Genomic DNA, 19,495 nt, shown 5'->3' with positions numbered 1-19,495 from the left:
TTATTCATTAAATTAAGATATCTCAATTGTAAAGATAATTACATTTAACTTAGATTTAATTGCTGTAAAATAATGTGTAATGTCGCCTTCCACTCTTCTGTTGTTGGAATCTCATGGTACAGTATTCTCTGAGAAAACGTACTGAACTGCGAATTGCAGGGGCAGAAACATCACTTCACTAACTACATGGCTACAATATGTATGGATATATTTATTTATTTAACTATCTATGTATGTATGCATCTATGTGCAACAAGGGCTGTGCTGTTGCACCCAGAGGCTCCACCCCCTGTCTCCTATGCCACGCCCCCACTGCTAACCTAGGCAGTGAAAACATATTCATGCCTGGCCCTGAAGTCTCGTGGGAGCAGAGCCTTTAGGTGCAATGGCATCACCCTCTTTTGCACCCAGGGCTCATTTACATATTATTCAACATTGATTTTATTTATTTTCCTATTGAGGTCACCTAAATGGGACCAGAAACAGGACATTTGGCCGACATGCGCACCTCTGGTATGTCAGGTGGTTTAATGCTGCTAAATCTGGTGACACATGCCCTTGAAATCATCCTTTTAGGGCAGTAGATTGTGCTGTGTGAACAGTGATCTGCTGCCCGGAAACAATAGTAGTAGTGATCGCTCATCCCCATACAGTGGAGGAGATCGCTGCATGTAAAGGCCTCTCTTTCCTCCACTGACAGGCAGTTATCAGGAGATTGTCGAGGAATTATCAGTATCTGCATTTTCATACATAGCACAAAACACCCAGTAACATTGCAGGGGGATAACAAGGGGGCCCCATAGCAAACCAAGGTATGGGGCCCCTTTTCTTCATGACATGTTCAGAAAAGCTTATGATTGGTCTCCCTAATGCACAGGGCTGAGGCACACACTGATGTCACAGTACAGAAATAATGCACACAGTGATGTCACAGTACAGAAATAATGCACACAGTGATGTCACAGTACAGAAATAATGCACACAGTGATGTCACAGTACAGAAATAATGCACACAGTGATGTCACAGTACAGGGTTTATCTACTGTGATGTCACCACACTGGAATTAGATATGTAGTGATGTCACATAATGCACATGAATAGTGTAGCGATGTCACAGCACAAAAACGTTATACGGCACAGAAAGAAACCATGAGGCAGGGCCCCATACTTAAATTTAGAAACTGGACCTCTGGCCATCCTATAGGTGGGGGGCCCTAGGTGAGATCCTGCATTGGGGGCCCAGGTGCATGATGATGTAGCTCTGTCATAGATCATTGGGGTCTCATTATGCCCCCTCTGATCGGTTTCATTTCCCAGTGGGGAGCAGGATACAGATGAATGGCCGCTCTCCTCTGAAATGTCTTCTTTCACAGCCACATCCTATTTGTAGGCCATTTCTAGCTTTCCTAAAGTTCTCATAACCTGCTTATTTATGTCGGGACGAGCTTCCAGTTTAGGAAAGCTGGGGCTCAACCCCTGGAATATGAGGAAAGGAGGGGGGGGGGGATAACCCCCAAAAAAGAGGAATCTCAGAACTCCTTGGATCGAAGTCCAAAAAGTCTTCGAGTAACTGCAGGGCGCCAAAAGGGAGGAGAGACCATCACCAGGCAATAAAGAAAAGGCGGCCGGCTGCCGGTAGTGACTGAATATGTAGAAAGAACTGCTGCATATAAAGATACATCAAGGAGAGAAAAAGGCGCCAATCACCGAGTGAACGTGGTCAAGAATAGGAAATGTAGAATAGGAGCAGTGACACAAGTATAAATATAGTATTGGAAAATATTGTCACCTGGAGTACAAGGAAAAATCGGGATATTAAAATATGTAAAAAAATAAATAAAAAATGATATATATAAATAAATCACTTCACCGGGGGAGTAGTCTATGGGATAAACTCAAGACACTTATGGAGTTGAGCCTATGGGTGTCTTGCGTTTTTCCCACAGACTACCTCCCCGGTGAAGTGAGTTATTTATATATATAATTTTTTTATTTATTTTTTTACATATTTTAATATCCCGATTTTTCCTTGTACTCCAGGTGACAATATTTTCCAATACTATATTTATACTTGTGTCACTGCTCCTATTCTACATTTCCTATTCTTGACCACGTTCACTAGGTGATTGGCGCCTTTTCCGTGGCTGTTCCTTTTTTGCTCCTTGACGACTCAACCCCCGGAGACAGTTGTTGGTCACCCAGCTTTCCCAGAAACAGATATAACTTAAAAACTGCTGAATAAATCCTTAACAATTTTAGAAGAGAACAACCTTCTTTAGGGGGTGTGATGACTTTTGCAACGGGGTTAAATCATGACCTCCTATTCTCTTTTCTGTTTCCAGTGTTTTTCTGCGCCCGTCCTATCATTTGAGGAGCTTCAGGCTCAGATTGTGATTCGTCACTTTTACAGTTGCTAATTGTGATTTGTATGGATCCCGCGGTTCTCGTATTCGCCCATAAGTCACTGGCAAGCAGAAGACTCCCGGCAGTAAGTTCCTTTATTGTTTGAGTAGATTATAACTCACTGACTGTTATCTGCAGCAGTAAATAATTAAAACTGAAATATACGCTCAGAAAAAGGGGGGAAAATGAAGCCGCCATCAAAATGTGACGGATTGTTTTATCTGGAGAGTTTTTAATTCTTCACGTAACTGCTTCTTTTTTTATCGCTCGGAGACTTCAAATTCACCGTAAATGACAAAATTGTGAATAAGAGAGAGAGAAAAAAGCAAACCGTAAGTTTCATCCACCCCACAAAGCAATGTACTGAGCGGGTAGAGCAGCAGTTTGTTCTCCAGAGCTGCTGTTCCCACTATAACAGGGCAGACACACATTCATAGGCACTGCCTGCCCTCTCCTCACTTCTATACAAGTGGTAATATCACAGTCCTGTCTATTTGAGGGGCTTCCATTGTTAGAAAAAACACTTAGTTTTTTCCCCCAAATAAACAATCAGTTTCTATTTGATATTCACGTAAAAAAGGCCGAGCTGCAATGCCAGACACATCCTGTGGACAAAGGTGACAAAACTATGTGCAAATCAGTGGAAGCATGCAGACCACACAGGCTACAAGATGGAACTGCTAGGAAGCTCATCAATCCATCCGCGCCCCGCCACTATGACATGGCCAGGCAGTGAAGATGCCCTCATGCCTGGCCCTGAAGTATCGCAATTGCTCGTTCTCTTCACTGTTAAAGGCTCTGTACACCTTTGGGGGCAATTTTATTTTCATTTTTTTTACTATTTAATTGTACTCATTTTGAGCAAATTTTTTTTTTTAAATTGGTCTTTATTAAAAATATGGCATTCTTTTTTCTGTACAGAGCTGAGATGCTCTAGTAGCAGCCTCTGGATTTTCTGTCTTTTCCGTCAGTTGGGGAGCTGACGGGCTCCTTATCTCTGACATTATAAACACTCATTATAGCCAGTCCTTATCTTACTGATAAGAATGCCGCTTAAATAAGTGTTTATGAGATAGGGGTTATTATATGACCAGCACAAAGTGAAAGTACCAGTCACACAGCTAGAAAAACAGTTAACCCTTTGTGACAGAACAGCTCAATATTTTTAATAAAGGCCAATTAATGATTTTTAGCCAAATATGAGTAAAATGCAATAAACAAAAATTTCCTCCAAAGGAGTACATAGCCTCTAAGCGCAGTACAGGACATGGACTCTGATGGACTCTGTACTGCGCTTGCACCGAACAGTGAAGCGCATGAGCAGTCAGAAGACTTCGGGAGACTGCAGAGCTCGGCATGAGGACGTCTTCACTGCCTGACCCTGTCAAAATGGTTTGGGAGCGGAGCCGCTGTTGCAGCAAGGTGCAATGCCACTGCCCTTGTTGCATCCAGGGACTAATTAGCATAAAATACATTTATCATAATTTCTCCATGATGGAGGCTCCGATGGAAATGGGACCAACACCATTAGAATGTATTGAAAGCGGGCATCTGGCATGTAAGATGGTTTTGTAGTGAGCTATACGGTGACAGCTTCCCTTTAAGGAATACCGTCCTTGTACTTGTAGTCCCCATGAAATAGCAAGTCTGGAGTATCTTAGTAATTCTTGGAACTGTGCATTGTGTCCCTTTATTATCCCTCCTGGAATAATTGACAACTGACCGCTAGCATTCTCTTACTGTGACTGATAACACCCAGTAATAAATGTATTCATGCATTTCCCAGAGGAATAAGAGAGAATTACCTTATTTTTCGTCCCATTAGACGCTACTGCGTCTTATGGGGTGAATACAGGGCAAATAAATATAAAATGTGCGGCACATTGATTATGCTCAGTACATCGCAGGCTGCGCTGCATAGGAACAGCAGCCTGCCATGTACCAGACATCCGAGTTACATGAAGAGGGAGAGCCCGGCGGCTGCAGCGCGTGCTTGCTGATGGGGACTGGCCGCGGCGTGCGCTGGGTGGTAGGGTCAGGTCTGCTGTAGCTGGTGTAGGGTGATAGAGACTGGCGGGCCCTGTCTGGTGCTGGTTGATAGGTACAGGCCGGCAGATTTGCAGTGAGAACTTTGGTGGGAGCGCAGAAGCGGGCAGATGAGGGGCGGAGCAGGCTTTCCTGCCACACATGCCCGCTCCGCCTCTGAGTCTTCACACCGTCTGTTCCTGTGTACAAGGCATGAGGGCTGATGAGAGGCTGGGGGGGCTGATCTGAGGTCTGAATGGGGGTCTAATTTATATTAGGGCTCTTATCTGAGGTCTGATTCGGGGTCGTTCTCTTTGGGGTCTGAGCTGAGATCTGATTGGGGGTCTGATCTGAGGTCTTATTGGGGTCTTACTACTATTGGGGGGTCTGATTGGGGCTGTCAGCTGAGGTCTTATTAATATTGGGGGTATGATTGCTGGTCTGACCTGAGGTTTACTTAAAAATATTTTTTTCTTATTGTCTTCCTCTAAAACTTAGGTGCCTCTTATAGGGCGAAAAATGCAGTATTTCATGGGGAACACAAGTATTTACTAGAACAGTCTTTGAAGAGCCCTTCTTGGCTTTCTGGAGGTAGTCCAGTGGGATACAACTTTTTAGAAAAAAAAAAGGGTTAGGAGATGAGCACAGCCAATCACTGGCGGCACCTGTGACCCGCCTCAGCTTGTGATTGGCTGACTGGGCCTTTCCTGTGTGTCGAGATTGCACCAGTGGTTGCCCAGGTAAGCATGGAAACGGCAGCAGCGGGGGTTTGATGAGGCCAAGAATGCATCTTTTTTATTTTTTAAACCCATTCTGCCCATTTTCTAAAAATATTCATCCTTCTGGACAACACCTTTTAAACTCTACATGGTTCAGGCCTGATCTTCATTGGTCTTCAGGGGGATGTGGACCTCTCCCTGGAATGAATCCCCCCACTATTTGCCAAATGTAATGCAAGCATCAATATAATAAGGAAAGAAGGAGAATGAAAGCACAATTATAAGAGAAGTGGTCGGGCAGGAAGGCGCGAGGGCGTCATTAACATTCAGCACTCGGCTCACAGACAAATTATACAGGAATTTTCCGGCCTTAATCCAATAAAGCATGCGGAGATCCTTAGAAATGTATGGCGAACCATCCACATTTTCCATGAAATTAGACTGGGTTTATTATAAATAATTATCCCGTGGACGGATGACTCCATTCTGGTGGGGAGATCTTAGTGGTTATGGGAGGGAGAGAACCTAATCAACTCCTCCATTAACTGTGAGTCAATCACTGCCGAACCAGGGGGGTCTCAGCAAAACTCAAAATAGTGTTTATTGATTCCCCTAAAACCTTCATCTCTCACAGGAGCTAAGGACTGGTTGTCCCTTCTTCCAGGGATTTCTCAACAGAGGTGATCATGGATGGTGGCATCTTAGCCAGAGGACCACTTGGCTGTGTCTGTACTACCATAACCTCTGAACCTGAAATTTGGGCAAATAAATAGGTTTTACAATTCTATATTAATGATAAAGCAAAAGGGACTTGGGCATATTGGTGGGCAGTAACTAGTGTCAGGCAGCTGCTGCCAAGGCATATGGATTTGAGGGTCCCATTCACTTCAGAAGGCGTTCACCGACCCCTATCCTTCCTGATCCCCCACACAGATGCACAGCCACGCGAGGAGACACCTCTGGCAGCAGACCATCCCTGTGGAGCCAAGGCTGCAGTTTTACATCTAACATGCCCAAAGCCTTTCCTGTCTTGACATCTGCCGTTGGGGAAGAGTCAGGACCCCCCCATAGGTAGGAGATCGGCAGGTTCACCAACCTTCTCCAATGTCTCTGGGCAGCTTTAGGGATATTGGTGACCAGTACCAGACAGCTGCTGCCAAGCTAAATGAGATCAGTATTAGGGAGCAGATATACATCAGTTTAGGTACATTTTTTAAAGTTTTTTTTGGTGTTTCGAAGAGTTTCGCACGTCTTGGACTATGTTAGTATCCCATGAAAGTCTATTTACTGCTAAGTCAGCCTTTGCTACTTCTGTATTAAGGTCTGCCCTTTAAATCTAAAGCCAAATGTAAGTAAGTGCCACTTGTAGAAGGCGTCATCTGTTATATAGCTGGGGGACGCCATGGAGCCCTTTCCACCTCGTGGCTGTGGTGCTCGGGTTTTACAGGTCGGGCTGAATACATTGCCATGGGGCAGTCACTGCCATATCTGGTGAAAGTATTGGCTGAAGGACGTGATCTATGTGAGACCATCCATATTACAAGATGGGTGTAACTACGGGGAGAGCACCTGAGCCTAATGGCATTGAAATAGCACCTGATTGTTGGGGGTGGCCTGGTACAGAGTTTGCTATGAGACCCAGGAGCTTAAAGTGTACTTATCAGCAGGATCAACTCTATTAAACCAGGAAGGGTTGACCCGGCTGATTAAAATGATACCTGTCTTATGAAAATCGGTTGTGGCATTCCTGAGGGAAAAGGCTTATATTCTTTGTGGAAATGAAGACTTCAATGTGTCAATGGGCGTGGCCAAAACAGGAAGGCTGAGGTGCACTGAGCGCTAGGCCCCTCCCCTCGGTGCACTGAGCGCTAGGCCCCTCCCCTCGGTGCACTGAAGCCCTCATTTCCATAAATAATAAAAGTCTTTCTTTCTCAGGAACGCCACAGCCAATTTTCACAAGACGGGTATGGTTTTAATCAGCAGGATTAACCGTACCCGGCAGTATGCTTGGTTTAATGTCAAGTTGATGGATGGTAGGATCTTAGCCCCTTCTGCCCTCCCCCGGGTTGGCGTACATGAACGGCATCGGACACATTCCAGACTGATCATAGTGTTGCCATGCAGAAGAGAGAAGACAGGAGAAGAAGAAGAAAACAGTTGACTCGAGTGAGGGTCGCTTACCAACACAGGACTCCCCAGTAATGGAGTAGGTCCCATTGTCTTGGAAGCCGCTTCTGCACTCACAGTGGTACCATCCCGGAAGGTTGGCACAGCGGGAATGGTTGTGACACTGAATGATCCCTTCTGCACACTCATCAATATCTGCCCCAGAGAAAAACACAACCAGCCGCAAATTAATTTCCTTTGACACTTAAAGAAAAGAACACAGCATTTCTCTGATCCCATAGAAACATCAGGTGACGGCTTTAATTAGCTACTTAACCCATGGCGGTATGTAGAAATTTTCTAAAACTTTCATTTCTATAAATTATAATTTTTTTGCCTGGTGAAGGAATAGAGACGAGCCGCGGGCGATTCATTACCATTAATTACTGGAAGTTCGATCCTCAGATCATTTTCTCCAAGTGCCTCGTCTTGTGCCGCGAGCTCGGTTCTGAGAGCCTTGTTAGAGAGGGCGGCACACGTACTGAAGGGACTGCTTGTGTCACCTTGTCATATACAGCTGCCCAAGGCGGCCATGTTAACCATATCGCTGCCAGTGCCTGTCCTTGTCAAAAATAACCTATTTATAGCAGCAAGTGACCCAGGATAACAATTTGTAGAACAAGACTACTTCTAATAAATGCACGATGGGGAAGTAGTGTCGGGTGCTTCTCTGAGACGGTGCTGAGCATCGCAGAAGCTGAGATACATTGCTGTTCTCTGTGGCATCACTGCTCTTTGAATCTAGAACATACAGCCCATGGCGCTGCTTCTAGGAATAAAGCAGATCCTTTAAGATGCACCTGCGCTATGGGATGGATGACCACGGCCGCCCACGTGCACCCAGGCGGACTGACATTCTTTGTGGTTAGCATAGGGTTTCAGGCAATAAAAGAAGAGAATATCATCTGGGGGTTCAAGAGCTGAGACCCCCCCCCCCCCCCCCCCTCCACCAATTGCCAGAATCAAGAGGCGCTGCCATTTGGTAGTGTGTACCACCCTTCTAGCGGTGGTTGTAGATTTCCTAAACTTGGATTCTCAAAGTCATTTTTGGGGAATCGCCATTGAGTTCAAGGGTGTTGCAGCTTGCACTAAGTCCTCATGCACATGACCGTGTCCATTTTGCGGTCCTCAAACTGCAGATCCGCATAAAACACCTACTGGCTGTGCGCACTCAGCACATGTCTCACTCCCATCGGTAGAAATGACAATTCTTGTCTGCAAAACGGGCAGCAATAGGACATGTTCCACATGTTGGAATGGCCGCACCAATGCAGACAACTCAAGGAAGATGAGGACATCTGTGTGGTGTCTGTATTTTTTTTTGCAGACCCATAGAAATGAACGGGTCCACGTGCAATCCACAAAAAATGTGTATTGGACGCATACCAAACCTACAGTCATGAGCATGAGGCCCAAGGCCAGACACACGCAATCGAGTTCAGTGTGAGGTCTCATTCTGACCTCCGCTCCTCTAACGGATCGCACAGCATTATAATGATTTCTAACGCTGTGTGACCCTGAGAGGCCTGGAATCTACTGAACTGCACTGACATAATGCTGTCAGTGTAATGCAATAGATTCCAGGACTCTTGGGGGGAGGGGGGGGGGGCACACAGCGTTATAAATCGATTTATAAAGTGATCCTGTTAGAGGAGCGGAGATCAGAACGGGAGCTCGCACTGAACTCGCGCTTGTGTGTGTCTGGCCTAAGGAAAAGTTACAAAAACATTGCTACCCTGGGCCAAAGGGGTCTTTGACATAAAAGTAAATGCAGCTATCACTCTGCTGTCTGAATCAGCAGTGGTATCATCCTGGAGACCCCCGGGACCCACCTCACATTGAGAAGAGCCTTTTAAATGTCTCAAGAATTAAATGCCCTTAAAAAATGGAAATGGTCATCCAATGCTTCCTATTAAAACCGTCTTTCATGCCCGAGGAGCCCTTAACCGGCTGAATCTAATGTTCTGGCTCCCATGTCGCTCCATGGCCTTATTGCAGAGAAAAGAGCCGCCGCGCAGCGAACTTTGCGCCCCCTGTACTGTGCATGCACCGAGCATTGGCTATCGCGCTGCTGCGGTACTTCAGGCTGGGTTCAGACCTGAGCGTTTTACAGCGCATTCCTACGCGCTGTAAAACGCTCAACAAGGATAAACCAATGATTCCCTATGGGAATGGTTCTCACCTGAGCGTTTTACAGCGCGTACGATCGCGCAGTAAAACGCCCGACGCCCCAAGAAGTACAGGAGCTTCTTTGGGGCGTCTTGTCGTGCGTTCCCGTACATAGACTTCAGCGGGAAAGCGCGACAATGGGCGTTCGCTTGTCTCTGTATGTGCGATTGCAAACGCCCGTACAATCGCGCATACAGAGCGTACGTTCAAGTACGCTCAGGTCTGAACCCAGCGTCAGGGCTAGGCATGAGTATGTCTACACACCTGGCCTCATCAGTCAAAGAGGTCGGGGCACGGCCTGTAGAGTGTAAGCAGTGCAACGGCCACGCCCTCGTTGCACCCAGGGACTCTTTTTCATACGATTAAAAAGCTGTTTGCAATAAGGCCACGGAGCGACACTGGAGCAAGAACATTAGATTCAGCTGGGAAGGGCTCATTGGACTTGTAAATTGGTTTAATAGGATGGATTCGATGACAGAGTTACCTTTAAAGTATCAACTGTACAAATATCTTTGTCCCAATCGATGCAGGTAAAATTCTCAAATCATTGACTAGACTGGATACATTGCAGCAAACCCTTAATTGTGAGAAGAGTTAGAACCATACATGTTTTCAATCTCTGAATGGAAACTTTATTTCCATTTGTTTTCAGCAAGCAGAGATCTTGAAAGTATTTTTTTTTTTACCATTATTAGCTAGTCACTGGTATACTCAATTCTCTGAGGAACCCTATGACATATAACTAATCCATTAGGCTTCTAAGTCATGAAGCAAATTATAATTAAATACTTTGGGGTCCCCAATGATGAAACCTGACAGCCGCCACTAGGGGCAGCTGAATTAAGACAAAATTATTGGGTTCAATAAAAAATGTATAAACTGATCTAAAGCCAACATATACACAGCAGAGGTGTACAGTCTGTAGTAGCCCCCACCTTCCATGCTTGCACAGTGTTTAGAATATAGCTTTACATAGGTAAGAGGGAAGTCCTTTCTGGTGCACAGCACCAAAGCCCCTTCTTCATTTCAGGCAGCCAGAATGGTATCAGTCACCACTAGGGGGAGAGCACAGAACTCTACAGCTTCCATTGAACTCCATAATAAGTGACTGTTCTGTGAGCTCCCCCTAGTGTTGACTTCAGGCAGACAGAAGTTTAGCATGTAACTTTGTGTGACAGAAAATATCCCTCTTCCCTCTATGAAACTACACCAGAAAAACAGCAAGCATGGAAAGTAGGGACTACACATAAATATTCATTGTGATTTCATTTTGTAATGTGAAATGTACTGACACGGCGTAACATAAAGGGCGTAGCGGATTATCTTCTGCTGCCCTATACTACATCTGCGGGGATACTTTGCAGCACAGTTTCTTAAACATCCAATTAAACAGATTATAGATTACAGGCACAATACTGAGTGGTAATCATTTGCGTTGCGGCTTTTTGTGTCCGTAATATATAAATAATTGAGGTCCCCGCTGAGCCCGGCCCAGCACATCACATACTGGTGTGGAGAGAATTACACTGTACCCAGAGGCAGGGAGAAAACGGGAGGAATGCTGTGCTGCAACTCCGACTGCGAGACCTTCATAGGGACAAGGACAGAGCCATAGATTACAGCGACGACACTGCGCGTCCTGTGCCTGCGCCCCATCCCCCATCGCTGAGGTCTCTGCCTGAGCTTTACATTAAACTCATGAATTATTATCACAGCTCTGCAGCATCTGATATGGAGCCTTCTGTCTAGAACAGGGATGTCAAACTCGTGGCCCTCCAGCTGTTGCAAAACTACAACTCCCATCATGCCTGGGCATACTACAGCTATCGGGGAATGATGGGAGTTGTAGTTTTGCAACATCTGGAGGGCCATGAGTTTGACATCCATGGTCTAGAACCTGACACGTATATACACAGGGCGAGTCCGGAACCAAATATAGACTTCTGGCCAACCTGCCGCCCTCCAGCTGTTGTAAAACTACAATTCCCACCATGCCCTGCTGCAGGCTGATAGTTGTAGGCTGTCTGGGCATGCTGGGAGTTGTAGTTTTGCAACAGCTGGAGAGTCGCAGGTTGGCCAGCCCTGCTTTAGATGCTTAAAGGGATTGTTCTGTTTGGACAGTGTTTTTGTGCTGGGTCGATCCGCTGATAGTAGAGGACGGGGCCTGGATGCTGTTCCACCAGAATCATCTTTTATTCCAGGGGAACCTGTCGGCAAGTGACTAATTTGCTGGAGGGAAGGTGAATCATTACACAGCGCCCCCTAACATCAATCGGTGACCCAGCTATTTAGAGATCCCATAGACCCGAATGGAGCGTCTTGGAGTCACAGTATAACATTCCCAGGTTTTCTCTCAGCTTCTGAATATGTAATTCTCTTACATGGGCCCCTATGAAAGGCACAACGTGGGGCCAGTGGTCACTTAGGCTTGAAGACTTTAACCTGTGGCTCTTCAAGTATTGCAGTTCCCAGCATGCTCTGATTCAGAGCTCACTTTGTCCCATGTTGACGCTCTCTGCCCCAAAAATATAAAACATGATCCAGCTCTAGGACCTAGCGGCCACCTTCGTTACAATGGCCTGCATAGATATGCACCACCAGCCCTAATAAAACCTGAACAGGACAACGCTAGATCTCCTTGACGTCTCCTGTTAAAGAAACACTGAAGGGGCGGAGCATGACACAAGAGAGAACCAATAAGAGTGTATAATGGGTCATGCTCCGCCCCCACAGATCCTACAATAACAGTCTGTCCGGCTTGCAGTGTTGTTTTGAGCAGCATTTAAAAAAAAATTACAATGAGACTTTTTTGTACTGGAGTTCCCCTTTAACTGAGACAAATACATGAAATTGCATTATTTTCTCCACTGTACACTTGCAGATATAATTAGGCGTCTGTACGCCAGCGTTATTTTCATCCTGGCAGTTCTCTCGCTCGGTGATTCACCTCCCGGTGTCTTTCTTCATCAGCTGAGCCCAGGTTTGTTATTGAAGCTACTCTACTTGAGTCAGCAGTTAAATGTCGCTTTTATAATAAGATGCGCAGCGCGGCGGCACGTTAACTGTGATCATAATAATGATGATTACTGCTCTTAGTCAACTTGTGACAGTGACTCAAGAATCTACCGAGATGCCTTATGTAATACTGCACAATATTAGGAGGGATGGGGTGGTCGGGGTGGACGTACTACATGTTGTGGGGTTTCGCTCTGGTAGATAGGGTACGCGGGCGCAGTACAGAGGCAAATACAAGTTCTTAACTCAAAACGTCAGTGTTTATTCACACTTGACGCAATTGCACAAAACAGCAGTAACTTTACAGTCTTGGTGTTAATTCACACACTATGGAAAGTTCATATAACACAAGTCATCTTGCTGGCAGTTCTGCCCCCAGTAGTCCACAGCAGGCTTTAGGGGGCCTGTTTCCCCAACGTGCGGCTCTCATCCCTCTAGCACGGCACAAAGCCTCAGATCCCAAAAACAGAGACATCTCTGCTGAGCCCAGCTACCTATTTAAGGACAGCCAGGTGCTGCCAAAACCCGGAACGGCACTTTAAACTCTGGTCTGGTATTTGATCTCACCTGGTTGGAAACCAGCCCAGCCGCACATGCTGGGGGGAAAATACCTGCCTTGCCAGACACAATACCTCAATGTGTCACAATGTGTAGCTGAATAGGAGCTCTCTAGGTGTGGGGGGCTCACCACTAACACCACAGAACGCAGCACTGGGTGATAAATTGGCTCACTGCTGGATTGGAAGGCAACACGGGCTCATGAGTGATGGATGTGCTCAAGGAGATCTGTGACCACGGCCAAACATGCACCCCCCCCCCCCCCGGCCTCCCGGTACATGCATGCTTGGTTCAGCTGGGCGCCCATGTATACAGTAACATACAGTGTATATCCCTTGATAACAAAGGATCTACAAGTTTTGTGAAATAAATATTTCAACGAACATCCAAAAAAACCTCCACCAACCCAGTGTCGGACATGAATAGCCCGACCTCTTCCTCCTACCATACATGGACAACCATGGAAGGATCTTCTCACTGAAGACTAATGAATTCTCCCTCCTTTATCTCGAGCCTTTTTTTTTTTTATCTCCCGGACATGACCCGATGGCCGCACTTGTCAATAGTCAATTTACAGAAACCTGCAGTTCTCAGCTTCTCTATCTTTGAAGGTGGAAAACCTCTAGCGAGATAACAGTCAAGAGTTAATCTGTCAATCTCCAAATTGTCAATTCTCTCCTTCCAATTATTTAGCAGCGTCCCTTACTTTCATTTAAGAGGAGCATGACGTTATTAATGGGGTCATCCCACCATAAGAAATGACCACCTGTCCGCAGTATCTGATGAGGTGGGACCCCCACCAATCAAGTACTGGAGCCCTCGGAGTGAATGGTCATGCATACACTGCCGCTCAAGTCTAGAGGAAAAGCCAAGCACGATGCTGAGCTATCTCCAGCAATCCCAGGGAGTAACCGCGCACATACGTGCCTGCCGCACCAGTCACACCATGGATTCAGATATCACTCGGCTCCCACCAATCAGAAACTTAACCCTGTGGATAGGGGATAGGTTCTTATTGTAGGACAACCCCTTCAGATTTGACTTTTAGTGGCTAATTGACAACTACAGATCCAACCTGTGGTATAAAGCAGGCTATACACATTAGTATAATGTCTTCCAAACCCACCAATATTGGTGGGACCATCTGACAATCTAAAGTGTATGGGTTGGTCTCCAAACACTCCCCGATAGCAAATGTCATGGGAAAGAAGGATCAGGCTGTTAGATTTCAACTTGCTTGATCCTTTGGTTCACAGAAAGATAAACCCTGTTATCTGGCAGTGGCCCACCCACTTAGAACCGGTGCTTGCCAGCAGCCCACCCACTCAGAACCAGTGCTTGCCAGCGGCCCACCCACTCAGAACCAGTGCTTGGCAGCGGCCCACCCACTTAGAACCAGTGCTTGGCAGCGGCCCACCCACTCAGAACCGGTGTTTGGCAGGGGCCCACTCAGAACCGGTGCTTGGCAGCGGCCCACCCACTCAGAACCGATGCTTGGCAGCGGCCCACCCACTCAGAACCGATGCTTGGCAGCGGCCCACCCACTCAGAACCGATGCTTGGCAGCGGCCCACCCACTCAGAACCGGTGTCTGGCAGCGGCCCACTCATTCAGAACACATGCATGCTTGACTTAGCATCCATATATATGGAAGGGATAGTTTGTCCAGCCGCCCTCTATCTAGAATGTATGGCCAGCTTAATAGGCCTTTAGGTCGCCCTAGGATGGTGGGTGTGAAATACTCTTGATGCCACTGCTCTTATCAGTAAGGGGCTGTGACACCAGAAACAGCAAATGATCTCCCTCCTCTGCAGTCAATCACCGGCAGATGATTCTTCTCACAGTCCTTAAAGACTCTGTCTCATTCGGAGAAAATCCTAAAGCCTCCGATAATAGTGTAATATTGCATTAAAAACATACGCTGCACTAGCAACACTTCACTTCTAGATCCACACTCTGACAATCGCCAAACACTTCAGTCCTCCTTCCGTTACACCGAGACTCACTCTCCTTTAATTAGACCTTTTCTCCATATGTTTCATTAGAAAGCAATAAAATAAAAAAAACACACACAATGGTGCAGCACTGCAACTTCTCAGTAATGAAAACACTTTGTTATACTCACAAACACACAAATCAATGTAAACCTCTTCCTCAGCGACTCCAGACTCGTCGACCTTGCAGTCCGGCTTCTCAAGCCTTCCCCTTCCTTTCTGTATGTGCAGGCTCTCCTCATTATATTAGGACATTACAATCATATATTTCTCTCTCTATTATCGCATAAAATACTTTTCTAATTAAAATAAGTTACATAAAACTCTATGCGACTCAATATAAAAAATAAAATAAAAAAAACAACAACAAAAAACACCACATGATATAAAACTCCCATGCACACAGGCATAGTGATTTTCCGCTCATCTGATGCACTTGGGACTGGGATCAGCAACCCCGCCACTCCAGCTGTTCTAAAACTACAACTCCCAGAATCCTCCTTTCACTTCTATGGGAGTTACAAGAACAGTGGTGTAAGTGTGCATGATGGGAGTTGTAGTTTCATAGCATCTGGAGTGTCGAAAGGTTGCTGATCCCTGACTTGGGATATTCAAACCAAATTCCCTCACACACCAGAGCATGTCCTAGTATAACCTACAACACTGTTCACATTAAACAGCAGGGGGGGGGGGGATGATTATGATATTGGTGATTAAGGGGAAATGGGGGGGGGGGGTTGGTGCTTCCTAATGACCCCCTCTGTCCTGTCCTCTGTTCCAGTTATGGAGCATGTAGGAGAGCCGTGCGCAGCCACCTCCCTTGTAGACGGTAATGGGACCACTTTGAGCTCTCCATCGCCTTCACCCTTGCACCGGCCCACCCTCCTTCAAGGCTCTATGTACAGTCTCGAGGCTGATATCTAAGGTTGAAGGCTTGAAAAGAAACTGGTGGGGAGAACTGAGGGCAAGATAGTAACTATGGCCTCAGCTGGTTATTCCCTCCCAAAATTTCCACCCCATAACTCCTAAGAAATGGGCAATTCCAGGCCACAAGAAGAGTTCTAGGTCTTACCACCGACTATAAGATCCATACTGCACAGTATGAATGGTGTCTTATAGTTGGCCCTACCTATTGGCGCAGGTATAGTTTACAAAAATGAATGCCCAGAAAAGTATAGGTTTGGGTATTGTTCAGATTTTTTTTGGGAATGATCTATCAATCCCTTCAAAGCATATAACCTTGGTCGAACCGAGACGATCCCTTTGCGATGGCGCCAGTACTCTATAGGTGGAAAGACCCGATGACCTATTGTTTTTTCTCTGGTTTCAGGTCACCCATACGGATACATTGCGGGCAGGTTACCCATGCAGCCACTGCATTAACTGCTTTGGAGAAAAATCTTTTTTTTTACATTTTAATTACATTTCACGGCAGACACATATTTCAGCATTGCTTCCTGCGCATCAATACTTCAGGTAGGTCTGAAGAGTGAAGGTCGTGACCTATTGACTAAACATCAAGTGGTGGGAAACCTTTCCTCGGTAAAACCATTGATTTTATCTTGTAAGAAGAAACCTCAAACCAACTGGAAGAGATTTTCTTTTTCCTGCAGAATTACAGGATTTCATTATTATTCCCTCCTGAAATCCGTTGTCGGTCTTCACAGACTCTTGCTTTGTTTATTACATCTCCTCGGCAAACACCCCCTAATCTGGGATAACCTTGTCGGAGGGCGGCTGGCACCGGACTGGCGTCTCCCCGTGCACCGCAACGTGAGGTGTATAAGAGGGCAAATTAATATCACAATTATGCTAGATGTAATAAAAAAACGTTCCATTCATGCTGCAGGTGAGAACGCTGCCACGTTACTGGACATTCAAGACCGTATTCGGAATGTATAGCAGCCGTACATATACAAATCCTGTGGAGGAGGTTTATCATCTCCCTTGTGCCAGAAAAGTGGCTTTAAAAAGTCGCAAGGTGCATGGTTGCGACTTTTTAAATGCGACATCAGTGCCTCTTTTCACTCCACCCTCACCACCTTCCCAAAAGGCGGCGCGGCCAACAACAGAGACAAATTTATCTTCAGTTTTCTGGTGCAAATGAAGCTCTGAGCAGGCGTTTGGGCGCGCAGACTGCTGGATGATGAGGTCTGCGCCTTATCATACACGTGGTGCATCCCAGTGCAGGAGATATCAAGGCCGGCGCAGAAAGCATCTGTCTTGATGAATCTCCCCCAGATCTCATAGCCCCCAGCCCACCCAGTTTATCAGTACACGAGGCAATCACTCCCAGACAATACAAAGCCTTAGATTTCTGGCAACTATTTGTTTCTTAAGCATAAAAAAATTGTCGCCCTACACCTCCCCCACCTTTAACCAACTTGACGGTTGTCAGAAAAAGTGACATTGGTGCTTCATAAATGTTGGCCCTCGTTCTGACCATATTTGTCAATGTAATCACATCGGACAACTGGCAAAATAGACTGATAAATCTGCTGCCCTTCTTTGGAGGCCTGCAGCCACCACCAGGGGGAGCTCAGTGCACAAGAATTCATATCCTTTCCAGGAATGGAAGCTGAAATAATCTTTTTGCATTCAGCTCCACCTAGTGGCAGCTGCATGAAAATGGAGTGTTTTCTTGTTGGGAAAGGAGTTCAGCAATAGGCCCCTAGGCCCTGTAGCAGTTGCATGGTCTGCTTGCATTGAAAGTACACCACTGGGACCCCAAGGTTATACCAGCACGTTCTACATCACTATATACAAGAAGGTGTATTAGTTATACCAGCTGTACATATATAATTATATACAGGAGAGGCCCAGGTTATACCAGCTGTACATATATAATTATATACAGGAGAGGCCCAGGTTATACCAGCTGTACATATATAATTATATACAGGAGAGGCCCAGGTTATACCAGCTGTACATATATAGTTATATACAGGAGATGCCCAGGTTATACCAGCTGTACATATATAGTTATATACAGGAGATGCCCAGGTTATACCAGCTGTACATATATAGTTATATACAGGAGATGCCCAGGTTATGCCAGCTGTACATATATAGTTATATACAGGAGATGCCCAGGTTATACCAGCTGTACATATATAATTATATACAGGAGAGGCCCAGGTTATACCAGCTGTACATATATAATTATATACAGGAGAGGCCCAGGTTATACCAGCTGTACATATATAATTATATACAGGAGATGCCCAGGTTATACCAGCTGTACATATATAGTTATATACAGGAGATGCCCAGGTTATACCAGCTGTACATATATAGTTATATACAGGAGATGCCCAGGTTATACCAGCTGTACATATATAGTTATATACAGGAGATGCCCAGGTTATACCAGCTGTACATATATAATTATAAACAGGAGGTGCCCAGGTTATACCAGCTGTACATATATAATTATAAACAGGAGGTGCCCAGGTTATACCAGCTGTACATATATAATTATATACAGGAGATCCCCAGATTATACCAGCTGTACATATATAATTATATACAGGAGAGGCCCAGGTTATACCAGCTGTACATATATAATTATATACAGGAGAGGCCCAGGTTATACCATAACAGGATCCTGTTAATCTCACATCCAGGGTCATGACCACTGCTGGACCCACACGCACCCTGATCTGCTTTCTGCGGCACCACTGCAGCCCGTGAAGCGTTCCCTCCTGACCCATCATAGACATCAGCTACATTATAAAAACAATAATTACTCGACCATTTTAATTTACGTTGTGAAATTGTTTCCATTTCTCAATAAACTAATAAATTAAAGGTTCTCCTCGCCTGAGCGGCCCCGCTCTTTACATAGTTTCATATTCCACTGCACATTATTAATTATTCTGTTATCCAGAGTCAGCAGACATACGGACAATTACACTGCTGAAATTAATCCCTAGGACGGAGGGCACGCTGCAAGAAAAAAGTGCATCATGTAACGGTGTGTGAAGGAATCGGACCTTTTCCATTGAATTCATTAATCCATCTAATTCATAATAAAGAACTTTTTTTTTTTTTTATATGTATGTTTTTTTTTTGTCAACTTCTTTTATTTTAGTCAAATTTTGTTTCACAGTTCATCAGATTACACTAATCACACCGTAATTACACAATCCAGAAGAAATCCAGAATCATCCGGCACAGATTCTGTGTAATCAATCTTCTTGTAGAACTGTTCTAACATAACGGCTCTATTTTTGAATATAGAAATACATTATAGTAGTTATATTCTTGCACATAGGAGCAGTATTATAGTAGTTATATTCTTGTATATAAGAAGCAGTATTATAGTAGTTATATTCTTGTACATAGGAGGCGGTATTATAGTAGTTATATTCTTGTGCATAGGAGCAGTATTATAGTAGTTATATTCTTGTATATAAGAAGCAGTATTATAGTAGTTATATTCTT

At 45.2% G+C, this 19,495-nt stretch overlaps 1 protein-coding gene across 3 annotated transcripts in view; it reads right to left on the bottom strand.

The window, feature by feature from the left end:
- The window catches only part of NELL1 (neural EGFL like 1), an 843,611-nt gene that overhangs the window by 258,723 nt on the left and 565,393 nt on the right, over window positions 1–19,495 (bottom strand). The window contains exon 16 of one of the 3 annotated variants that reach the window (XM_044270974.1): window positions 7,330–7,470. The exons of the other annotated variants lie outside the window; for them this stretch is intronic. Within the exon in view, the coding sequence (XP_044126909.1) occupies window positions 7,330–7,470 (141 nt within the window). The remainder of the gene's footprint in view (window positions 1–7,329; window positions 7,471–19,495) is intronic. 3 annotated transcript variants of the gene reach the window in all.

This window comes from Bufo gargarizans, chromosome 10, assembly GCF_014858855.1.
Source record: "Bufo gargarizans isolate SCDJY-AF-19 chromosome 10, ASM1485885v1, whole genome shotgun sequence".
Taxonomy (NCBI): domain Eukaryota; kingdom Metazoa; phylum Chordata; class Amphibia; order Anura; family Bufonidae; genus Bufo; species Bufo gargarizans.
The sequence above is the reverse complement of the archived record's forward strand: the minus strand, read 5'-3'. Positions and strand labels throughout refer to the sequence as shown.